Here is a 22,168-nt window from a genome sequence, read left to right as displayed (position 1 = left end):
AGAACCTGAGTTCAAATCCCAAGAACAATGCTAACCTAAAGTCAGATGCAGTAATCCTAGCCAGATCTCAGTATGAGATGGTAAACAAGAGAATTCCCCACAACTCTAGAGCCAGTTAGCCTGGTCTGTGCAATGCCTGTCCTATTTCAAAACAAGGACAAACACCTCAGGTTGATCTCTGTGGGGACACTTGCACCACAGCATAGGTGCACAGAGAAATAATACATACAAACTACACACACATTAAAACACACACACACACACAAAATTCACTATTATGTAATTAAATCAATCATCTTTCTTGTCTATCAGAGTTCCAAATGTCACCAGTTATTTATTTTATTTTTAATTAATATTTATGATCACTTGCAAGGTTTGATAACCCAGGAGGACAATCAAAAAAAGTAAGAGCATAAAAAATTTTCCTAATTCCATCACACTGAATATGATATTGGGAGGTTTGCTTATTTTTTAATTTTTTTTTTTTTTGGGTTTTTCGAGACAGGGTTTTTTTGTTCTGTGTAGTTTTGCGTCTTTCCTGGATCTCACTTTTAGCCCAGGCTGGCCTCAAACTCACAGAGATCTGCCTGGCTCTGCCTCCCCAGTGCTGGGATTAAAGGCGTGTGCCACCACCACCCGGCTTATTTTTAATCTTATCTTCCAAACAAAAATTATTTATAATTTATAAATAATTGGTTTGGGCTTTCTTGAGACAAGGGCCACGGCCTGGAATTCATAATCCTCCTGCCTCAATCAGTGCTGGAATTACAAGTGTGCTTCATTAACACCCAGGTTTGTTTAAATAACTTCTGATTCAGTGAAGAAGGCTTCACACTATCTCCAAAGCATTGCTCGTAAGCTTTCAATCTTACACCTCTTACCTCATTTAAAATTTCCATGATTTCTTTGTCATAGCAATCCAGAAGGAGCTCATAGGACTCCAGATGCCTTGAACACATCATGGCAGGTACACAGTCTTGTAAAGCACTGAACATGTACTAGCAAGAAAATTAAAACACACCCGAGTTTAAAAAAAAACAACAACCAGAATTCTAAATAAGACTGTAAAGGCTAATTACACACAAAGACAAAAACTCTGACTTGAAGGAAAAAAATATTACTCTATGACTGCTTTATTTTCCTAAAAACCTGAAACACACAATGTAAGCACTCACACAAAGAAGAAAAGATGACATTCACCAGTCTTTGACTATCTGTGCACTCAAACACTTACGGGCTAGGACCCTTCCCTAAGTAACTGAGTAACACACAGCCTGCCAACAAGTAACATCAAGACTACTGAGGCACGCTAAATCAAGTGAGCCCAGAATGGCTAAAGTATATAGAGAGGAATTAAGCACAGTAAAAGTAACTTCACTAGTACTGATACATAATTTAATCATGGACTATATAAACCTTGATTGGATATGCACATAATAACACTGTTCAAAATATCATTACAGGTCAATTTTATGATGGTGACCTATTTGAAATGTAAAAGGTGACTAGAAATGATGTTTATTCTTTTAGATTACTATTTACTTACATGTAATCTAGCTGCATCAACAGCATTTTCATATACATCATCTAAATAAATTGGGAAGACAGCTCGATGCCAGTATAAAAAACAACAGTCACACTGTGTTTGGACTCTACAATATAAGGTAATAAGTAATTAGTGGTACCAAAATTCAAGTATCCCTCAACAACACAAAGAATGACTTTATGTACTCTAAGGGGAAGAGGTCTGTCTTCCACACTTTACATTCTCTGCATCACTTCACCCGACATTACTACACAAACTCATAAGACTAAGTATTTTTCAAATTGAGCAAAGACAATAAAACATTTTAATACCCTACATTATCAAAATTCTGTACATGCTTTAGTTTTAAGACTGTTGAAAAAGCCAGGCTACTATATAGATGTTTAAAATAAATTTATTTTCAGTGTTACCTGAAATAATACTTGCATTACATGTATAACTTACCTGTCTCCAAAACGAAAAACAATTTTAAAAGGGAAGACCTTGGTATTCCTCACTGTTTTGTTTTTCAGCTCTCCAAATACTGTGCACTCAACTCTATTAAGCCCCAGCTCTTGGGAGGAGGACCTCTGTGAAATGGAGGCAGCCTGGGCCAGCCAGGAGGACTACAGAGTACTTTTTTTTTCCTTTAAAGCCACTATGACCAAATAAACCCGTCACATAGAGCCTACAGACTGTCTTTGCTACCAAATTACTATTTAGAGCCTCACAGGAAAAGAAATTTACCCCAAGTATCTCACAGTAAAGGGCCATACTTCTCTCAAAGACTGAAAATCAAATACCACTAACTACAAAAATATCAGCTTCTTAGAACAGCAAAGAAAATTATGAACACTAAATGAAAATTGTGCTGTAACACAACAGCTCAACCCTGTCAAAAGTGTAGCACTCACTGTCCCTTCAGGAAATCTACACTCACTTAATGAAAACAGTCATGAGCACCTGCAAAAACAAGCCTTCTCCAAGTCAGTCCAGCCCAATGATCAGCCTCGGAGAGAGTAAATCAACGTTCATATCCAAATAAAACTACACAACATGGTGTGTCATGGTCTTCAAATGGCTCGAAAAGAATAAAGCTTTATTAGAAAGCACCAAATTTGAAAGTTCAGTAGTGGCACCAATAAAGTAATACCAATGGACACTAGAACCTGCCAAATACTCTGAGGTTCCCTGTTTTGTCTCGTGTGAATTCTTCCAGAGGATTCATGCTTCCTGTGAAAGCAAAGCTAAGTCAGGACAATGGAGAAGCCACAGAGGTTACGGGGAGGAACTAACACTCGCTGTGGATCTCATTCTTATTCTTGCTGTGCCAAAGAGAGAAAGAGCCAAATGTGGCGGCATCCCTGTGATCTCACAAGGCTGGCAGTGGGGGGCGTTGAGGATGAGGAGGGAGAATGGCTTCTGACTGGCATCCCACACCCAGTCCTACTTACCGCTCTCTAAGTTCACTGATGAGATCCAGCTTTTTCATGACTACTTGAAGAGGAAAGAGCTCTTCATCTTTAAAGGTTTTCTATCAGCAAGAAGGGAAGACACGGAAGTGTGATCACAATAAGGCCAAATTTCTTAGGCTAATAAGTGAACTGTGAACTGCGGACCTCATGTTTACTGCATGAACAAGAGCAATAAGCTTACCATTTGTGTGCCAACGCTTAAAGCCAAAGAAACAACAAGTCGCCGTTGCTTCGTGCTTGGTCCATTCAGGGCGTTTTCAGCCAAGACAAGCGCAGACAGCACATCAAGACGCTGCTCACTATATTTTTTGTCTGAAATTACTCTTTTCTTAAAGATCAAACAAAAAATTATGAGTTTCAATTCTAACACTGTTAAGTCCCAAAAGAAAAGAAATTCTCTATTCTGTTCTCTCCGGCACAGCTCAGGAGAGCACAAGAAACCATGTTCTGAACTTAGTTCTGTAACTGTCTCTCTCCGCACTGTCAGGACAGCAAACCCAGTGGGCTTATACACATTCACATCACTCTAACAAGAAAGAATTTCCAAAGACGAGGGATCAAAACCTTTCCCTTCCTGATCACAAGATTAGCTGCCAATGAAGTTTTTAAACAGACAGTCCTCAACTCTTCCTGCATCACACTGATGTAAATGCAGGCCCACAGCCAGTTTTCACTTTCAGGAGCGCACTCAGGAAGTTACATGGACACCTTCATGACAAACTAGGCTCTGAGCTAGATGGTTTTCTCTGAGTGTCAGCTAATGCATCGATTACATCAGGGAGTACCAATCTGAGCACATTTAAGGTGAGCTAGCTGAGTTCTGAGGCTATCAACACACACCCTGTATAAAGAAATGCCTGTATTAGTCACTCATGGTCATTTCTCAGAGACTACAACTATTCTCTGGTACAATTGTGGTAACTATAAAGATAACAAAATGCAATGGGTAAAACACTATAGAAATAACACACCTGCAGGCACAGAACAAAGAGGCGAATGCAGGAAATGCAGACAAAACACAAAAACAGATAGCTTAATTACGCTGAGTATACAGTACATAGTGATCTGCATACCTTGGCCACAGAAATAGAGTTCAGAGCTTGATGCTGAAGGTGCTGGGTTATATGTGACACTGAATCAGCCACAACCATGCTTCTCCTGTAGAACATGTGCTCTATTGCCTGAAAGAGACAAAAGGAACTTTGCAAAATCATTAGAGAACACCTTTGTGCCCCCAGGCAAAGGAAGGAATGTGTGAGTGCGACTGGGGTGGGTGGGGCAGATATCACACAGCAGCGTCAACAACACAAACACCCACCCCTGGGGCACAGAGGTGGTTCAGTCTTAAGGGCTTGTTCACCTCAAAGTCTGATTTCTCACATCTAGGTAAAAACCGCCCAAGCATGGGGACAAGCTTGTAACCCCAGTGCTTAGAAAGCAGACAGGAGGATCCCTAGAGCTTGCTAGCCTCCTTCCTCTGTAAGCCCCAGTACCCTGTCTCCAAAAAAAGTACACAGCTTTAAAGAACCAACATCTGATGTTGACTGCAGGCCTCCACCCACAGGTGCGTCTACATACCCCCCCCCCGCCCCGCCCCACGGGAATAATGTTGGAAAATTCAACTGCAATAAAATTAAGCACCTGCATTTGTCAAAAATCATAAAGAAAATAAAAAGATAATGCATGCTTGGGAGAGATATCTACTAGATGAAATGAGGATCCTTTTCTATAAACACTTGAGATTCCACATGAATCAAAGATTTTTTTTTTTTTACATAATTATTAGAAAACCAAAATAAAAGCAAGTATGGGTTGTTTTTCTTTTTTTCCCAAACAGAAACACAGTAAGTTAAAATAAAAATTGTCAAAACAACTTGTGCCCACTAACTGACTTAATGCCAGGTATGGTGGGACAGGCCTAAAATCTCTGCCTTCAGAAGGGTGAGGCAGGAGAATTGCCATGAGTTGAAAGGTAACCTGAATGTGCTGGCTAATTTTATGTCACCTTAATTCAAGCCAAGAGTCATCTGAAAGGAGGGAACCTCAACTGAGAAAAGGGCTCCCTAAGATCCAGCTGTAGGCATTTTCTTAATTAGTGACTGGTGGGGAGGACCCAGCCATTGTGGGTGGTGTCATCCTGGGCTGGTGGTCCTGGGTTCCATAAGAAATCAGGATGAGTAAGTAAACCATGCATCAGCTCCTGCCTCCAGGTTCCTGCCCTCATCACTTTTGATGAACTGTAACATGGAACTGTGAGTGAAACAAACCCTCTCCTCTCCAGTTGCTTTTGGCCATAGTGTTTCATCACAGCAACAGTGACCCTAAGACACTGATATATAGTGAGACCCCTGTCTCGGAGAAAAACAAAGATATTTGGTAACACAGCTTTTAAAAAGAAAGAAAAAAAGAATCCTAAGTAAATCTCCCCCCTCCCCCTTTTTTTTGATTACTAGAAACTTACCAAGAAAACTGAATCTTAATTTCTTATCTGGGCTCTTCTGCCTACAAGGATTTATGTTAAGAAACATCTTACACTCCATTAAGTGCACCAACTCTGAAGTCATCTAATCACATCTGTTAGTACCTGCTTACTAACAAGATCACAGTGCTTGCTCTAGACTACAATTAATAGTGCCATGTAAACTGACCTCATTTCATAGGAACACTTTTAAATAATGGGTATTTTAGCACAAATACTTTTCAACTCATGCAACTTGCCTTTTAACACTTCCATGAATAAGACTTATTAATAACCCTGAAGCTAACTCTCCCTTCTATCTGTTGAGATTAGCTGCCAAACAAATTTTATTTATTTATTTAATTTATTTATTCTTGCCAAACAAGTTTTTAAACAGACAGTCCTCAACTCTTTTCAGCACCACACTGATGTAAACACAGGTCCATACCCAGTTTTCACTTCCGGGAGCGCACTCAGGAAGTCACATGGACACCCAGGGCTTCATGACAAACTAGGCTGCGAGCTAGGGAGTACCAATCTGAGCACATTTAAGGTAAGCTAGCTGAGTTCTGAGGCTATCAACACACACCCTGTATAAAGAAGGGCCTGATTAGTCACTCATATGGTCGTTTCTCAGAGATTTCTTTCAATTTTAAGTTCACTTTCTCCTGTTTGTGTTCTGACGTAATCAGGAAGTAAAACCTCCCTAGAGCATTCTACTGTCCCAGTCATGGTGGCAAAATAAACATTGGACTTACCTTGAGAAGTTCAATGAGCCTGCATAAAGCCTTCACTGAGGTTTTGGTCATAGGCTTCTGCATGGACATGTAGAGATTCATTGTGGTTTTAATAATGGTGCTAATACTATAAGCATATAAGAAGCCCTACAAAAGAAAAGAAACACTGAGTGCAAGCACACAGATTTCATCCAGACTTTGTTCTTTACGTATGTATGCGTACCAATAACCAGTATTTCTTAAGTCTCTCTGATTATTTTATGTATATGGGATTGTGTATGTCTGTGCAATGCATGTACACAGTGGCTGCAGAGGCTAGAGTGGGTGCTGGAGTTCTTGGAAGTAGTGTTCTAGGCAGCTGCTGGAATTAAACCTGAGTCCTCTGGGAGAGCAGCTAGTGCTCTTAACCTCTAAGTCATCTCTCCAGCCACTCAAAGTCCCTTTTAAAGTCAATTTCTTAAAGAGTTAGAAATACTCTTTAGATAAAATACCACACTGAGTTTCAAAGCAGTCCTTAATAGTCCCCTGAATTCTGTTGATGCAGTGAATACCAGCTTTTAAGTCTTCACTTAAATAGTAGAATGGTGTCCACATGTCAGGGACATAGCTAACAACTCACCCTCATCTTAACTTCTGGGGAGAGAATAGATCCATCTGCTGACACTCAGTAGGGAGCCAAGGACTAAGGAGCCAGAAACTGAAAACTCAGGGGACTTGCTTCCTTCATGCAGACACACAAAGGAATTTCTGAGCACCAAGCCACCACCCACCTTCCTCTCTGCGTGGACCACTGGTTCTCAACCTGTGGGTCACACAGCGGTGGCACATCAGACATTTACATTACAATATGTAACAGCAGTAAAATTGCAGTTATGAAGTAGCAATGAAAATGTTATGTCTGGTGTTCTCACAACATGAGGAACATGAGTGTTAAAGGGCTGCAGCACTGGGAAGGTTGAAACTACTGGCCTACACCAATCCCCAGTCTGTACCTGTCTGCTAATCAGCCTTCTCTCCATCCAGCCCAAGAACAAGATCACATTCTCTCCTCCATTCTGTTCATGATGGAGCACGTAAGTCTCCTGAGGCTTTAAAGTGTTTTTTAAATGTTTCAGAGAAACATGAGTAAATATATATTTAAATTTATGTGTAGGTGTCCACCGAGGCCAGATGAGGTCAGTGGACCTGCCAAAACTGGAGTCACAGGTGGTTGTGAGTGGCCAATGTGGTTGGTGGAATCTCATATCTCAGGTCCTCTGGAAAAGTAACAAGCTCTTTTAACTGCTGAGCCGTTTTTTCCAGCCCATCATATATTTTTAATTTAAACCTCCAAAGTTTTTAAAAGCCCATATTAATTTTTTTCTTCAGTTTCTTTTTAAATTAAAACAAAATTTCATACCATATTTTGATCATGTTTTCCCACAAATATCACTACACTCCCCTAGTTCTCCCCAGATCCTCTCCACTCAACTTTATGTTCTCTCTCCTTCAAATAAAAAAAAAAAAAAAAAAGCAGCTAAATATCCTAGACACACACACACAGCAAAAACAAAACAAACAACCACAACCACAGAGTCTGTTTTGTGTTGGCCAACTACTGGCCTGGGGCCTGCTCTGGAGTGTGGGTGACAAACTGACTTTCCTTTTGCCAGCAGGTATCAAGAGCAAACAGCTTCTTGGCTAGGGTGGGATCCTGTGTCCACTTTCCCATCTCAGTGCAGGGGCTCCCTCTGAGGGGGACTGTACAGGTCTTATGCGTGGCACCAGTCTCTAAGTTAATTCTCCTAGTCTAGTTTCCTCTTTACCAATCCACAACACTACATTCTACTTCCTCTTCCTTGGGAGGTCCTCTCCCACCCCCCACCACTACCCCACCCCCTGTACCTGACCTCTGTGATTATTCAGATTGTAGAACACATACTGGACGTTTAAAAGCTATCCAAATATAAGAGAAAATATACACAATTTGTCTTTTGGGAGTCTGGGTTAACTCAGATAATTTTTTTCCTAGCACCAATCATTTATCTACAAATTTCATTTTTCTTAACAGCTGAGTAATATTCCATTGTATAAATGTGCACATTTTCATTTCCATTTTTGTTGAGGGTCATCTAGGGTATTTCCAATCTATGGCTATTAAGAATAATGCAGCAATGAACATAAAAGAGCAAGCATCTCTGCAGTAAGTCCTTATTCCCAACAGTGGGATAAGCTGGATCTAGAGGTAGACTAATTCCCAGCTTTCTGAGGAACCAGTGATTTTCATAGTGGCTGTACAAGTTCGCACTCCCACCTAGCATCCTTGCAGTACAAAGGATAGCATCCTTGCTATCATTTGTTTTATTATCTTGGACATTCTGAATGGGGTAAGATAAAATATCAAAGCATAGCTGGTCTTATGTTGAGGTCCTTGATGCATCTGTAGCTGAGTTTTGTGCAGTATGACTGCTATGAATCCATTCTCCTCCTTCTACATACAGCTAGCCTGTGACCAGCACCATTTGCTGAAGATACTCTGTTCTTTCCAGTATGAATTTCTGGCTTCTTGTTCAAAAATGAGATGCCACAAGTGTGATTATGTCTGGGTCTTAATTTGTTTCCACTGATCAATGAATCTGTTTTTATGACAATACCATGCCACTTTTATTATCACAGCTCTGTAATATGACTTGAAATCTGGGATGGCGATACCTCTGGCAGTTTTTATTACTCAGGACTGTTTTAACTGTCCCGAGTTGTTTGTGTTTCCATATGAAGGTGAAGATTGCTTTTCAAATTCTGTGAAGAACTGCATTGGAATTTTGATGGGAACTGCACTGAATCTAAGGAAACGGCCATTTTCACAATGTTAATCCTACTGATCTGTAAGCATGGGTAGCCTTTCCATCTTCTCAGGTCTTTAATTTCTTTTCCTCAGTATCTTAAAGTTTTTATTATACAAATCTTTCACTTGTTTGGTTAAAGTTATCCCAAGACACATATTTTTTGAGGCTACTGTAAAAGGTACTGTTTTTCTTATTTTTCAGTATATTTATCATTTGTAAATAGGAAGAGTACTGATTTCTGTGGGTCAACTTCGTATCCTGCTACTTTGCTGAAAGTGTTTATCAGCTGTAGGTAGAGTTTGTAGGGTCTTAACTTTGACTCCTCCTGTGTTATCTATATTCCCTTGGCCTCCTTCAGCTGTTTTACTGCTCTAGCTCAGACTTCAAGTAGTCTACTGAAAGATGTGGAGAGAAATCCTTACCTTATTCCTGGTTTTAGTGTAAATGCTTTGAGTTTCTCTCCATTTAGGTTGGTGTTGGCTGTGGGCTTGCTGCACATTGCCTTTATTGTGTTGAGGTATGACCCTTTAGCCCTAGTCTCTCCAGACTTATCATGAAGAGGTGTTGAATAGTGTCAAGGCCTTTTCTACATCTAATGAGATGATCATATGGTTTTTGTCTTTCAGTCTGTTCAATGGTGGATTACATTTATTGATTTATGCATACTGAACCATCTATGCAGCCCTAGGATGAGGCCTACTTGATCATTATGGATAATCTTTTTGATGTATTGTTGGATTCAGTTTTTTATTGAGAATTTTTGAAACTATGTTCATAAGGGATATTAGCATACAACTTTCTTTTCTTGTTGGGCCTCTGTATGTATCAGAGTCATAGTTCCTGGGATTTACTTTATGAATAAGTTGAGGAGTACTGGTGTTGATACTTCTTTGAAGGATTGGTAGAACTCTGTGCTGAATCCGTCTGGTCTTGGGATTTTTTTGGTTGGGAGACTTTTAATGACTGCTTCTACTTCATTAGAGGTTATAAAGTCTTTTTAGATGCCTTATTTCATCTTGACTGAACTTTGGTAGGTTGTAGAAAACAAACACAAAATTCACTCATTTCTTTTAGGTTTTCCCATTTGGTGAAATACAGATTTTTAAAGTATGTCTTATGATTCTCTGAATTTCCTCAGTGTCTCTTCTAATCTCCATCCTGCCTCATGTGTAATTTATTGATTTGGATTCTCTCTTTCTGTCTTTTATTTTATTTGGCTAAGTGCCTGCCAGCCTTCTGCCTATCCACAGGTGAGAAAGCACTATCCCAGGAATAAGTATGGCTGACTACCAGAGTGGTGCTCCACACACAGAGACAAAAGTAAGCTTTCCTAAACCACACAGCTTCATGCTGAAGAGATGTGCTCAGCTTAGAGAAGGAATAAATGTATGGAGGACAGTGTCCTGAGAAAGTGGCATGAGACTGAGGCTAGGGCATACATATGTCTTACTTTGTCAGCTAGAGGACTATCACTTTAGTGCACACTGGGGAAAGTTAAAAGAAGAACAAGAAACAACAAGCATCTAAGGCAGGAAAGAGAAACCCTCCCCTTCAGTGGGAGCCTTGAAGTGTGATATTCCCAGTGCCACTGTCAACCCATTCATCTTTACTGTTAATGACAGAATGATGACATATTAGAATGACTTTCCTATTAAGAACCATTAAGAAAGCCAGGTGACATGCATCAAAACTCTGTGGAAGGCGTCAAAGAGCTAGCTAGCAAGACCCTAGGGAGCGAGTGGTCAAGAGCTGGGAAGAGAGACAGAAAGCAGTGAGCCTGATACCTGGAGCTCCTTCTCCAGAGCCTCTGCCTCAGAGGCCTCTGTTAAAAACAGGAAACACAGGGAACAAGGGCAGACACTGGTTCATGGCTCAATGAAAAGACAAAGGTGGGGGCTAAGGAAACGGCTCTCAGAGCAAAGTGCTCACTAGACAAGCACAACGACCCAAGTTCAGATCCCAGCACCATGAGAAAAGCCAGGCAAGGTGGCACTTGTCTATCAATCTAGCCCAAAGTCAGGCATCTCCCAGCGGTCTTGCTAGTCAGCTGGTCCAGCTGCCAACAGTGAGCTCCAGGTTCAGTGAAAGACTGTATCAAAGAATAAGGTGAAGAGTAAGTGAGGAACACATCTAATATCAAGTTCTGTCCTCCACACGCCCACAGAAGCAAGCAAACCCACACATGGACACACGTATACACACACGTATACACACACACACACACTCTCTCTCAAGCAAAACTAGATGGAGGGAAAATATACACTGCTTACAGGAGATAACACACTCCATTGAAGAAGCTGGAAAGGCTGCATATAAGGATCAGTAAAGGCACACTATGTAGACATTAGCTAAAGAAACACTGTGCAACTGTGTTAATATCATCACAAAAGAGATCAACTAGAGATCAACATGGACAGCCGCTTCCTAGTATGGAAGGTGCTCCAAGAAGTAAACCCCAAGTTTTCCATATGCTCAGCACACACTCCAGCTCTGAAATACATTCCCAGTTCCCAAGTAGACATTCTTAATGAAAAACAAAAAAAGTCCCATCACTGGGACAATTCTAAACAGTATACACTTAACAAAAGAGAAAACAAAACCTGGTAGAACTATAGATATTATTTGTAGACAAACCCACAAAATAGTGGGACATTCTCACCAAACTCTCAGTAACTAGGGAATACAGACCAAACCATTAATAAAACCTTGTCCTGTCCCAACTGACAAATGCACACAGTCCACTCTACACTGCATATGGGATATTTATCAACAGTGAAATCACCTTAACTGCTATAGTCCACAATAGAAAGATGAAGAAGGCAGGCCTGGCGAGATGGCTCAGCAGGGAAGGGTTCTTGCTGCCAAGCCTGACAACCTGAGTTCAATCCCTGGGACCCACGTGGTAGAGGAGAACCAACTTCCACAAGTTATCCTCATTTCTACTTGGTACTGAGGCACCTTTAGTGTATGTGCACACATGCGCACACACACAAGAATAATACAGGCAATTAAAAATATTAAAGATAGCTGGGCGGTGGTGGAGCATGCGGTTAATCCCAGCACTTGTGAGGCAGAGCCAGGCAGATCACTATGAGATCGAGGCCAGCCTGGTCTACAGAGCGAGATCCAGGACAGGCACCAAAACTACACAGAGAAACCCTGTCTCGAAAAACCAAAAGAAATTAAATTAATTAAAATAATAATAATATTTAAAGATAAAAAAAAAATCCTCATGTATCTGGAAAGAAAGAAGTATCTTTTATTGTTGCTGTTTTTCAAGACAGGGTTTCTCTATGTAGCCCTGGCTGTCCTGGAACTTGCTCTGTAGACCAGGCTAGTTAAACTCACAAGAGATCCGCCTGCCTCTGCCTCCTGAGTGCACCACCACTGCCCAGCTTAAAGGAGTGCTGTCAAAATGGCTGAGCAGTTAAAGGGCAGTTGCCACCAGGCCTGATGGCTGGAGTCTGAGCTTCAGGACCCACATGATCGAAGGGAAGAACGACTCTCACAGGAAGCACTCTACTTCCACATGCACACACATTGGTAATACACAAATTTAAAAAACTTAAAATTCAAAAATTAGTTACAATAAAAATGTTGAGATATTTTGAACCAAAATGATAAAGTACAAAACTTATAGGATACAGTTAAAAAGTCCTTCTTAAAAGGAAATAGAAAGCTTTGAATGGATATATGAAAAATATCTAAGTAGTCAAGATCAAATTCAAGCAAATCAATTTTTGTGGTTCTTAAAATGTTTTTTTTTTTTTTTTTAAATTTTTATTTCTCTCTCTGTGTGTATGCGTGGATTAAACAAACATAAATGCAGCTGCCTAAGGGGCAGAGGAATTAGATCCCCTACCACTGGAGATATAGGTGGTTGTAAGTCTCCATGTGGGGGACTGGGAATCTGGGTCCTCTACAAGAGCAGCCAGTGCTCTTAACCTACTGAGCCATCTCTCCAGCCCCTCAATTTAATTGAAATATAAGAACATATCCCTCCCTTTCACAGCTGTGTCCAAGTGTAACCTCTGTAAATTAAATTCACAAAGAAATTGTACCCAAAATATTCTAAGTAAGAAAATGCAACTACCTGTATAAAAACATTACATCTACTGGTGAGGTCTTCAGCAAATTTATCCATCCTTTGCTCTTTAGATAACATAGACTCCATTTTCATCATCCATGAGCTCACAAAGACGTAGTAAGACTGCACATCTCTAGCGAAGGAAAACATTGATGTTACTCAGAACACAAACAAGAATAATTTCCATTTCTTCATCCTGACAAAGGTAAAAGCATTCCTTCCAGCAGGAATGGTATGTTCCTGGGCTTCAAAAGAAATCCTATAAGCATATGTAAGTTTCTAAACCTACAGACATTTACTGAGTGCCTGCCCATTCAAGCCAGGCGCTCCTTCCAGCACTGAGACTACAACAGATCAAAACTCCTGCTTATACTCTAGAAAGGAGAGTTGTATAACACATCAATAACTAAAGGCAAAGCCATTTTAAAAGGTCTGGTAATACATACTTTTTGGGGGGTGGGAGATGGACCAGAGCCTGGAGTAGTTGTATAATTTTAAATAGGATGATCACTGTAGACCCGTAGTCTGGGTGGTTTTGAGCCATGATCTGAACCAGATTGGTAAGTGAGATGTGCAAGCATGTCAGAGAAGAGAATTTAAGGAATGTGAGTAACAAGTGCAAACGTCCCAAGACTCTGGGAAAGCTCTCCAGCTCTCCAGCTTGTTTACGTAATAACACCCAGGACAGCTGAGACAGGGTGAGAGCAGAAGAGTAGGGCAGGTCGAGGTAGTGGAGGTGGGGCGGGGGTGAGAGAGTGGGGAAAAGTCTGGGGATGGCCTTGTGGAAAGTGTGAACTTCAAGTCCTCAAGGGACGCCACTGGACATGAATGGCCACTGACTCTAGCTGGTTTGCAGAGGATCACTATCACTTTGGCCGACATGGTGACAATAAGCCATGGTGAGGTAACACCTATGAACAACTGTAGCAATAAGGGAGACATCTTCAATGAGAGTAAGAACAGTGGATGCAGGGGCTGGAGGGATGATCAGCAGTTAAGAGCACTTCCTACTCTTGCAAAGGACCCGAGTTCAGTTTTCAGCACCCACATGGCAGCTCACAACTGGAGTTCACAACTCCAGCCCCAGGGGATCAGATACCCTCTTCTGGTGTCAGTGGGAACATACACATATATGGCACACACAGTCAGACACATATAATTTTTTATTTTAAATCATTTTTAAATTAAAAACAGTAGAAGTAGCCAGAATCTGAATTTAAAAGCTAATGTGAATGCTCACACTATGCCAATCACTGTTCTAAGCTTGACACAAATTAGTTCATTCAAACCTCACATTACACTCAGGCCCTCAGCAGAGGACTTCAAGCAAGGTACAAATACACCAAGCCCCATGCCTGTCACTGGGGGCTGAAAGCATTCTTACCACTATCATTTGACCCCCCCCCCACTCCCCCTCACCCCACCCCACCCCGTCCAGATAAAGTGTGTACCTTGTCATGTACCCACGTTACAGGCGCTCCACTCACTCCCCTGTCTGTGGCAGTCACACAGTACAGATCACATGTTAACTAAGTGCTTCCTCACCATTCAATACCTCCTCTTCCTGGGAAACCTTTAAAAGTAGACATCCCGTGCTCTGTCTGATAGGACTGTAGCCTCTTACACTTCAGGCCCCTGCAGTACTGGCTGCATGTTAATAATTCTCCTGCCTGAAGAACCTTTCAATTCAGTGGCCCTACCTCTCTGTTCCTGCCCACCCTGTGCGTCTCTCCCCTTCTTTCCCTAAAACCTAACTGTTGGGACTCTGCTCTTGATTTTATAGAAGATGAAACTGCCACACGAAGTAGCATGCCCACATCAGACAACTCGTAAACAGTGGAGTCAAGATTATGCCCCAATCTGGGCCCCTTTCCCATCACAAGGCTCAAGAACAAACACTGATCCTGTCTACTGCTTAGGATAAATCCCAGCAGCAAACAAAAGGTAGCAAGACAGGACAGGAGGGAGGGAGGAGAGGAAGGAGGAGGGCGGTAAGGAAACAGGAAAGGACAGGACTCACTGTCCAATGTCTGGCAGGCATGTCACATGGAAACTGAGACAGAAGAAACAACAATTCTGACCACGGTAATATATAAAGTACTCAGTCAGCCTTAGGTCAGACACTGTGGATGAAGCAGAGGTTTCTATCAATTCTGTCTTACAGCCAGATGGCAGCTCATCACTGTCTCTGCAGGATAAAAAAATTGAAACTGTTTCCAGTTTTAGCTTATTTTGTTGTTGAGGGAGGGCATGGGGGTAGTTTTGTTTGGGAAGGGTCTGGCTGTGCAGCCCAAGGTGGCTTTGAACTTTTTATGTGGCCCACATTGGCTTCAAATTTGCAGTCCTGGAATTAAAGGTATATACCACCATACCTGGCTGCTTCAAATTTTGAAAACTAAATTGACAGAATATAAATGGGCAAGCGTCTTACCAATTTGTTAGCTCCATTTTCAAGTATAAATGGGGAAATAGTAAAGAAAAAATAATCCCCTACCCAGTAAAAAGTAGTATCAATATCTACACATCAACTTGAAGGGGTCACAAAGGCTCATTGCTCTAGCCGTCAAAGGCAGTTATTTCCCAGTATCAAAATGGATCCACAAATAGTAAAAATGTTTTTAGTTTTTTACTCTGGACTGGGGTATCAGGGGCACTGACAGCAGGAAGCAGAGAATGGTTCCCCAGCTCCCTTGAACTGTCTTCAGACAGCGGTCACATTGCAGATTTCTCTTAAGTGACAGGACCAGCCCACCCCCACGTTTCACGTCATTATGCCTTCTTTGGCACAACTGCAAGGAAAACTAAAAATTGGCCATCCTTCTAGATCATGAAGTTCTTACACTGATTTTACAGAAATATGTTGAAACAAAAAAGCTTAGGGGTAGCTGGAGTAGTGGTACACTCCTTTAATCCTAGCACTAGAGAGACAAGAGGCAAGTGGATGTATGTGAGTTCAAGGCCAGCCTGTTCTACATGGTGAATTCTAGAATAGTCAGGGCTAGGTAAAAAGACTATCTTAAAAAAAGAAAGAACTAATCAAATAAAAAAGCTGAAGGGTAAAATTTTGCCAGGTAAGGGGTCTTGGAAAAGAAAATATTCAATCTCCACCTACAAAAACTTCCTTTCCACAGCCTGCTGGGCTCCCAGCCATCCACACTGTCCACACAGCCACACAGAGAGCACTGATGTGCGAGCTCACCAAGTTCACTTCTCTAAGCCCAACTCCCCTCATCTACAAGAGTTGGGGTGAACAGCCCAAGAGAAGCATGTGACACTTCAGACTTAAGAGGTGGACTATGTGGCTCTGCCATCTGCTATTAAAATGTCAACAAATCTAATCTCAGTATTCCAGGTTCTCATGAAATGGCAATACCAGGAGCATCTACTTCACAGGGTTTTCTTATTTATTATTCCATATGGATGAGACAGGCCAAGTTTCTGAAAACTCCTGGCTTACAGTAAACACACCTTAAACTAAGTTTACTACTTCCTACCTATGAAGGTGGAGCAGGGCTCCATGACACAGTGTTCTCAGTCTTTTGTGTAATGCCTGCCATGGCGTGCAAGGGTCTACAATGCTGGCAACTGTGACAGTTATATCTGTTGTCTTCCCTTCAGAGTACCCTTCAGCCTTCTGGAGCCAGGGTTCAAATCCACTCCATCCTGATGCTGAAGGCCTCTTCACATTCAGAGACACACCACATTTTGCCTCAGATTTCTAAAAAGGTTGAAGACTCTTTATAGCTTAAAAAGAGAAGACATGTTTCCCAGTCCCTCTAATACCATCAATCCAGCTCTACACTTACAAGATATTATAGCTTGTAGCCCTCTTCAAACTTTAAAACCTCCTGAGTTCCATCTCTAGCAACACACACACACACACACACACACACACACGACAGAGACAATCAGACACAGAGACAGACAGTCAGACAGACAGAGACACACACACACACACACACCCTCCAAACACTAGCTAACTAGCTATAATCTAAAAAGAAGTCAGTGCCACTGGGCACAATGGCACACACCTATAGCCCTAATGCCCAGGAGGCTGAGACAAAAGGAGTACCAGACTGTAAGCCAGCCTGGGCTGCACAGAAAATACCAAGCCAGACAGCAAGATCTTGTCTTGAAGGGAAAAAGGGAAATTCAAGGAAATTCTGGAAGCACCAACTCCTTGGTGGAGCTAAGTCTGTAACCTGAGCATTACTTGTTAATACCATCCAAGTGTGGACTAGGATTTTAAACAACTCCATCAATCTAAAATAATGGCACACTTCTATGAATTAAAATTCCAACCATTTTTTTTATTTAACATACTGCTATTAAAACCTGGTATCTGCCTTTCTGCTTAAATCCATGTCTTTAAATGGAAACATTGTCTCCCCAATTCTGTTTCAGGGCACAGCACTGCTGGTACCTGCCCTGAGTAGACCTGCATAAATCAGCTGTCTTCATCCACTGACCTATGATTAAGCACAGGACACAGAGTCCTCACACAACTTAAGGGCTCTCTGGAATGCTGGGCATCTGTCTTCCTCTCCCTTGTGCAGCAGAGGCCCAATTTTACCAAATCACCTATTACTTTCTTTCTTTTGTGGGGCTGGGGAGTTTCAAGACAGGGTTTCTCTGTGTAACCCGGGCTGTCCTGGAACTCACTCTGTAGACCAGGCTGGCCTTGAACTCCACCTGCCTCTGCCTCCTGCTGGGATTAAAGGCGTGCACCACCACTGCCCTATACCAATCACCCACTTCTGTTGACGGTAATAAGATGCATGACCAACCAAGGCCAATGAAAGAGTCCCAGAGCATTCCAATTAAACTATATCCAGGTTAACATGTTAGCAATGTACTCAAATTAGAATAACAGTTCATTACTAAAGCTAAGTGATGGTAAACATTGGCACTCATTGTATAATTTTCTGTTTTATGCATTATAGAAAGGTACACAGTAAAAGATTAAAAACACACAAATAAAAGGACTGACGATACAGCATGGGGATACACTTGCACGAGGTCCTGGGTTCAATACCTGGTATTATTAGGTAAATAAAAAGGTAAATCTCAAAAGAAAAAAAAAGTTCTTTCTAGAAGCAGGACTGAGTTACAGGAAAGACTTGAGCTAGAGAAAATTACTTTTAAATTTTAGCTTTTGGGACTTTTGATTATCTGTACACATTAACTTTCATAAAGCATAAATTAAAAATAGTTCTAGCCTGGGAGATGGCTCAACAGGTAAAGGCATCTCCACCAAACCTGACACTCTAAGCTTGACACAGGGATCCAAGCAGGCGGAGAAAACACACAACAAATAGTTTTAAAAAGAAAAGGGAAATTCAAAGTTCTTAGAAAGTCAACCTGTGGGCTGGAGAGCCGGCTCACTGACGGCATTTGCCACACCAGCCTAAGAACCAGAGTCAGGATCCAAGCACTCACCACCAACAGGGGAGAAGAGGCAACTCCTGCAAACTGTCCTGTCTTTTACACATATACACCTAGACACTCTAAATAAATTATAAATAGGTATAAAAACCAAGACTCATCTGGAGACTGTACAACGTGGTCTCTTAGTATGCACACTTCATCTTGTGACAAATACTTTTAATACAAAGTATCTAAACACGTCCTTCACAGTTGTTTTATAAAACTTACTTGGTAAGTGACTGAGCTTTCTGCTGCAGGAAGATATCCCTGTGTATTTTAATGGCTTGAAGACTTTTTCTGTCTAGAAGTTTGGCAGCTGCTGGCATTTTATGAATCAGAAAATTATCAGGAAACCAAATAATATTGGCAGTTAAAGTAATGGCTGGCACCTGAAATGAAGGGAAAAGAGAAAATCATAGAATGCAGGTCCAACAATAATGTGCTTAGTAGTGTTATAATACACTGCGAATAAGTTCAAGACACTTTGTTACTTTTGGTAGTTAATTTAACTACCAAAATCTTAATATATTAAGTGTCAAGTATCTTTTCCCCAAGTGTCTTATTGTAGAAAGAATGAAAGAATTCCTATAGTTGGTAGTAAGCATAACTTTATTCTGACTAAATATTAACACATATACAGATTTTACAGTAATTAATAATATATAAAAAGCAAAATGAAATTCATCCCTTCATGACTTTATTGCCAGAGCATATTAATAAAATACTAGAAGAAAAACACCTTAAAGACATCTAAGGCCTCATGGTCTGTTATTATTTGATAGTACTACACACAAACTAAGTTTCAATTCTGAAGACAAGTCATATCATTGAAATAGCACAAATGAAGAGAAACAATGTAAAATGTTTCTACTTTGCTGGCAAGAAAGAGGGCAAGAGGAGAAAACAAAAGGAAGACCAAGGCAGAGTCATCTCAAAAGTACTAACAGGATGTCAATATGACTAGGGCGTGTGTACAGTAAGGTGCACTTCTGCAATGCCAGCACTCAGGAGGCTGAGGCAGAAGGCCAACCTGTGCTACACAGCAAGACCTTGTCTCAAAAATAAAGCAAACAGAAAGTTAATGCGCGCGCGCGCACACACACACACACACACACACACACACACATTCATATGAAATGCAGTTATTTTCATTTACCATATTGCTCATTTGAAGAATGTTTGCACTCTAAAACAACACTATCAGTGCTTTTATTTTTGCATGTATGTGTGGTATGCATGTACACCTTTTCGTGTGTGTGTGTGTGTGTGTGTGTGTGTGTGTGTGTGTGTGTGTGTACTGAAGCCCATGGTCTACACTAGGAGTCTCCCTCCACTGTTCACCTCATTCATCCCGAATTCTACATGCTAGTTTGTATCCCTAGCTCAGAAGACATCATCTCTGCCTTCCCAGTGCTGGACTGAAGGTGGGCTGCCATGCTTACATGACATTCAGTGAGTTCTGGGAACCTGAACTCCAATCCTTACAGTGTACTGCAAACACTAACCCATGGGGCCATGATGCCTCCTCCCCAGCTCTACTGTTTTTTTGTTTTTTTTTCAAACAGTTACATTTCATAAAAGGTAACTTGTTCTTTTTAAATTAATGTCTTCTTCTTTTTAGATACCTAGCTTTATCAAAATTTACATCACAAATTGAAAATAAAAAGTTTCAAGTTCTTACCTTCTTACAAATGTCCAATAAAGATTTATAAAACTTTTTATCAACAGTTCGAAAAATATGAAAGTGCAGTACAAAGAGTCCACAAATTCCAACATACTTGTCTCTCTGGTCAATTTCAGAAGGTTCACCTTATAAAGGAACAACATAAAAAATACAACAAACTAGTTGAATCATACGTTTAAGGAAATACAAACTTGATAAACAACTCAAACACGAAATTTATGTTACCAAGTTTGGCTTCCACATTTGCAAAAATTGAGCGAATGCTATGTACAAATTCTTCCGCAAAAGTGCTATTTTTCGACACAGATATTCCTCCATTGAGAGAATCAAACTGCTGTTCAATACAAGCCTAAACAGGAAACATTTGAAGAGAAATTCAGACTCTCAGTAACAAACTACCAAACACCTAGGTAAGGGGAACTGCTTTTGTACTCATTTTAACTACAAAACCAGGTCTCATGCTCTTTAATACGTAAACACTGTAATGGGGTGTGTGTATGTGCTGACAGTGAGCAACATCAAACAGCACTCAAACCCCAACTGAAGAGATCCAAGTGAAGCTCAGAGAGAAATGGAAGAAATCACTGCTCATGTACTAGAAAGTATTTTTTTTCTTTCCCTTTTTTTGTGGAAGGTGGGAGGGAGAAAGGATCTATGTAGCCCTGGCTGTCCTAGAACCTGTTATGTAGACCAGGTTGGCCTCAAACTCAAAGATCTGTGTAGATGAATTTCTAAACAGTTGAGGTGAAAGCCATAGAGATCAGGGAAATAGAGTCACCAGCTAACCTTAGCTCACCATGTCGCCATAGCTTCCCAAGAGAGAGCTACTTCCTGTCTACTCAGGCTTTTAATGCCTTGCTGTTTTGCCTTCTCCCTGCCTCTTAGCTCAGCTACCTCACTTCCTTGTCACTGCCTATCTGTACAGACCTCCAGGTCTCTATGGTTGGTACTGGTATTAAAGGCATGTGTCAACATGCTTGGTTGTTCCCCAATGTGTCCTTGAACACACAGAGACTCTGCTTGCCATGTGATCAGATTAAAAGCGTGTGCTACCACTGCCTGACCTTTGTCTATGTCCTCTGATCTCCAGGCAAACTTTATTTATTAACATACAAATAAAATATCACCAAGGATCTGCCTGGCTCTTCTTCCCAAAGGCTGGGATTAACAGTGTGTTCCACCACATCAGCTAAAAGCATTTTCAAAATAGTATATGTACAAGTGTTACGCCTACATGTATGTCTCTGTACTACATACATGAACCGCCTACAGAGGGCAGAAGAGAGTGTCAAATAATACCCTGCAGCTGGAGTTACTGATGGTTGTGAGCTACCATATGGGTTCTAGGATCTCTCCAGCTGCAACATCTTTTTTTAAAAGAGTACCCTTTAGGAGTATCCATCCATCCATCCATCCATCCATCTATTTATTATAATTACTTTCTTAGCATTTCTTCCCCCCTCCCCTTTTGGGCAGGGTCTCACTTTGTAGCTCAAGCTGTCCTCAAATTTATGATAATCCTGCTTGAATTTCCCAAGTGCTAGGAGATAATGGGCACGAGCCACAATGCCCAGCTCCTAGCATACTCTGTAAGTAGAAATGTGGGGGGGAAGGGAGCAAAAATAACATTTTACATCTAAGAGATTAATAAACTCATTTGGAGCCAGTCTGTTCAAACTGTGCTAATGAAAAACTAAGCCTAACTCTGAAGCAGACAAGAGAACACAGTATCATTTCTAGCAGGATGCCACCCATCAGTACTGCTAAGGTACTGCTTCTGTGTTGTCAATACATCGAGGAAGTAAGAAGTATCATGTTTCTAAGTGATGTTAGTTCATTTCAATTTAGAAGGTGTTATCTGTGCATATTCACTGAGTGTAGAGCAACTGACTAAGGTGTTGTGTTGTTTTGCTTTGTTCCTTGCCTGGGGATTACATCTAGGACCCTGAG

The 22,168-nt window shown here is 41.0% G+C and overlaps 1 protein-coding gene across 3 annotated transcripts in view; it reads right to left on the bottom strand.

Moving 5' to 3' along the window:
* Nucleotides 1-22,168, bottom strand: part of Washc4 (WASH complex subunit 4) — a 56,498-nt gene that overhangs the window by 21,410 nt on the left and 12,920 nt on the right. For all 3 annotated transcript variants that reach the window (XM_036169738.1, XM_036169739.1, XM_036169741.1), the window contains 10 exons: nucleotides 20,444-20,567; nucleotides 20,216-20,343; nucleotides 18,763-18,923; nucleotides 13,114-13,240; nucleotides 6,217-6,342; nucleotides 4,074-4,181; nucleotides 3,182-3,328; nucleotides 2,980-3,059; nucleotides 1,547-1,652; nucleotides 882-998 (listed from right to left, as the gene is read on the bottom strand). In XM_036169738.1, the coding sequence (XP_036025631.1) occupies nucleotides 882-998; nucleotides 1,547-1,652; nucleotides 2,980-3,059; nucleotides 3,182-3,328; nucleotides 4,074-4,181; nucleotides 6,217-6,342; nucleotides 13,114-13,240; nucleotides 18,763-18,923; nucleotides 20,216-20,343; nucleotides 20,444-20,567 (1,224 nt within the window). The remainder of the gene's footprint in view (nucleotides 1-881; nucleotides 999-1,546; nucleotides 1,653-2,979; nucleotides 3,060-3,181; nucleotides 3,329-4,073; nucleotides 4,182-6,216; nucleotides 6,343-13,113; nucleotides 13,241-18,762; nucleotides 18,924-20,215; nucleotides 20,344-20,443; nucleotides 20,568-22,168) is intronic.

Source organism: Onychomys torridus, chromosome 20 (genome assembly GCF_903995425.1).
Source record: "Onychomys torridus chromosome 20, mOncTor1.1, whole genome shotgun sequence".
NCBI lineage: Eukaryota > Metazoa > Chordata > Mammalia > Rodentia > Cricetidae > Onychomys > Onychomys torridus.
The sequence above is the reverse complement of the archived record's forward strand: the minus strand, read 5'-3'. Positions and strand labels throughout refer to the sequence as shown.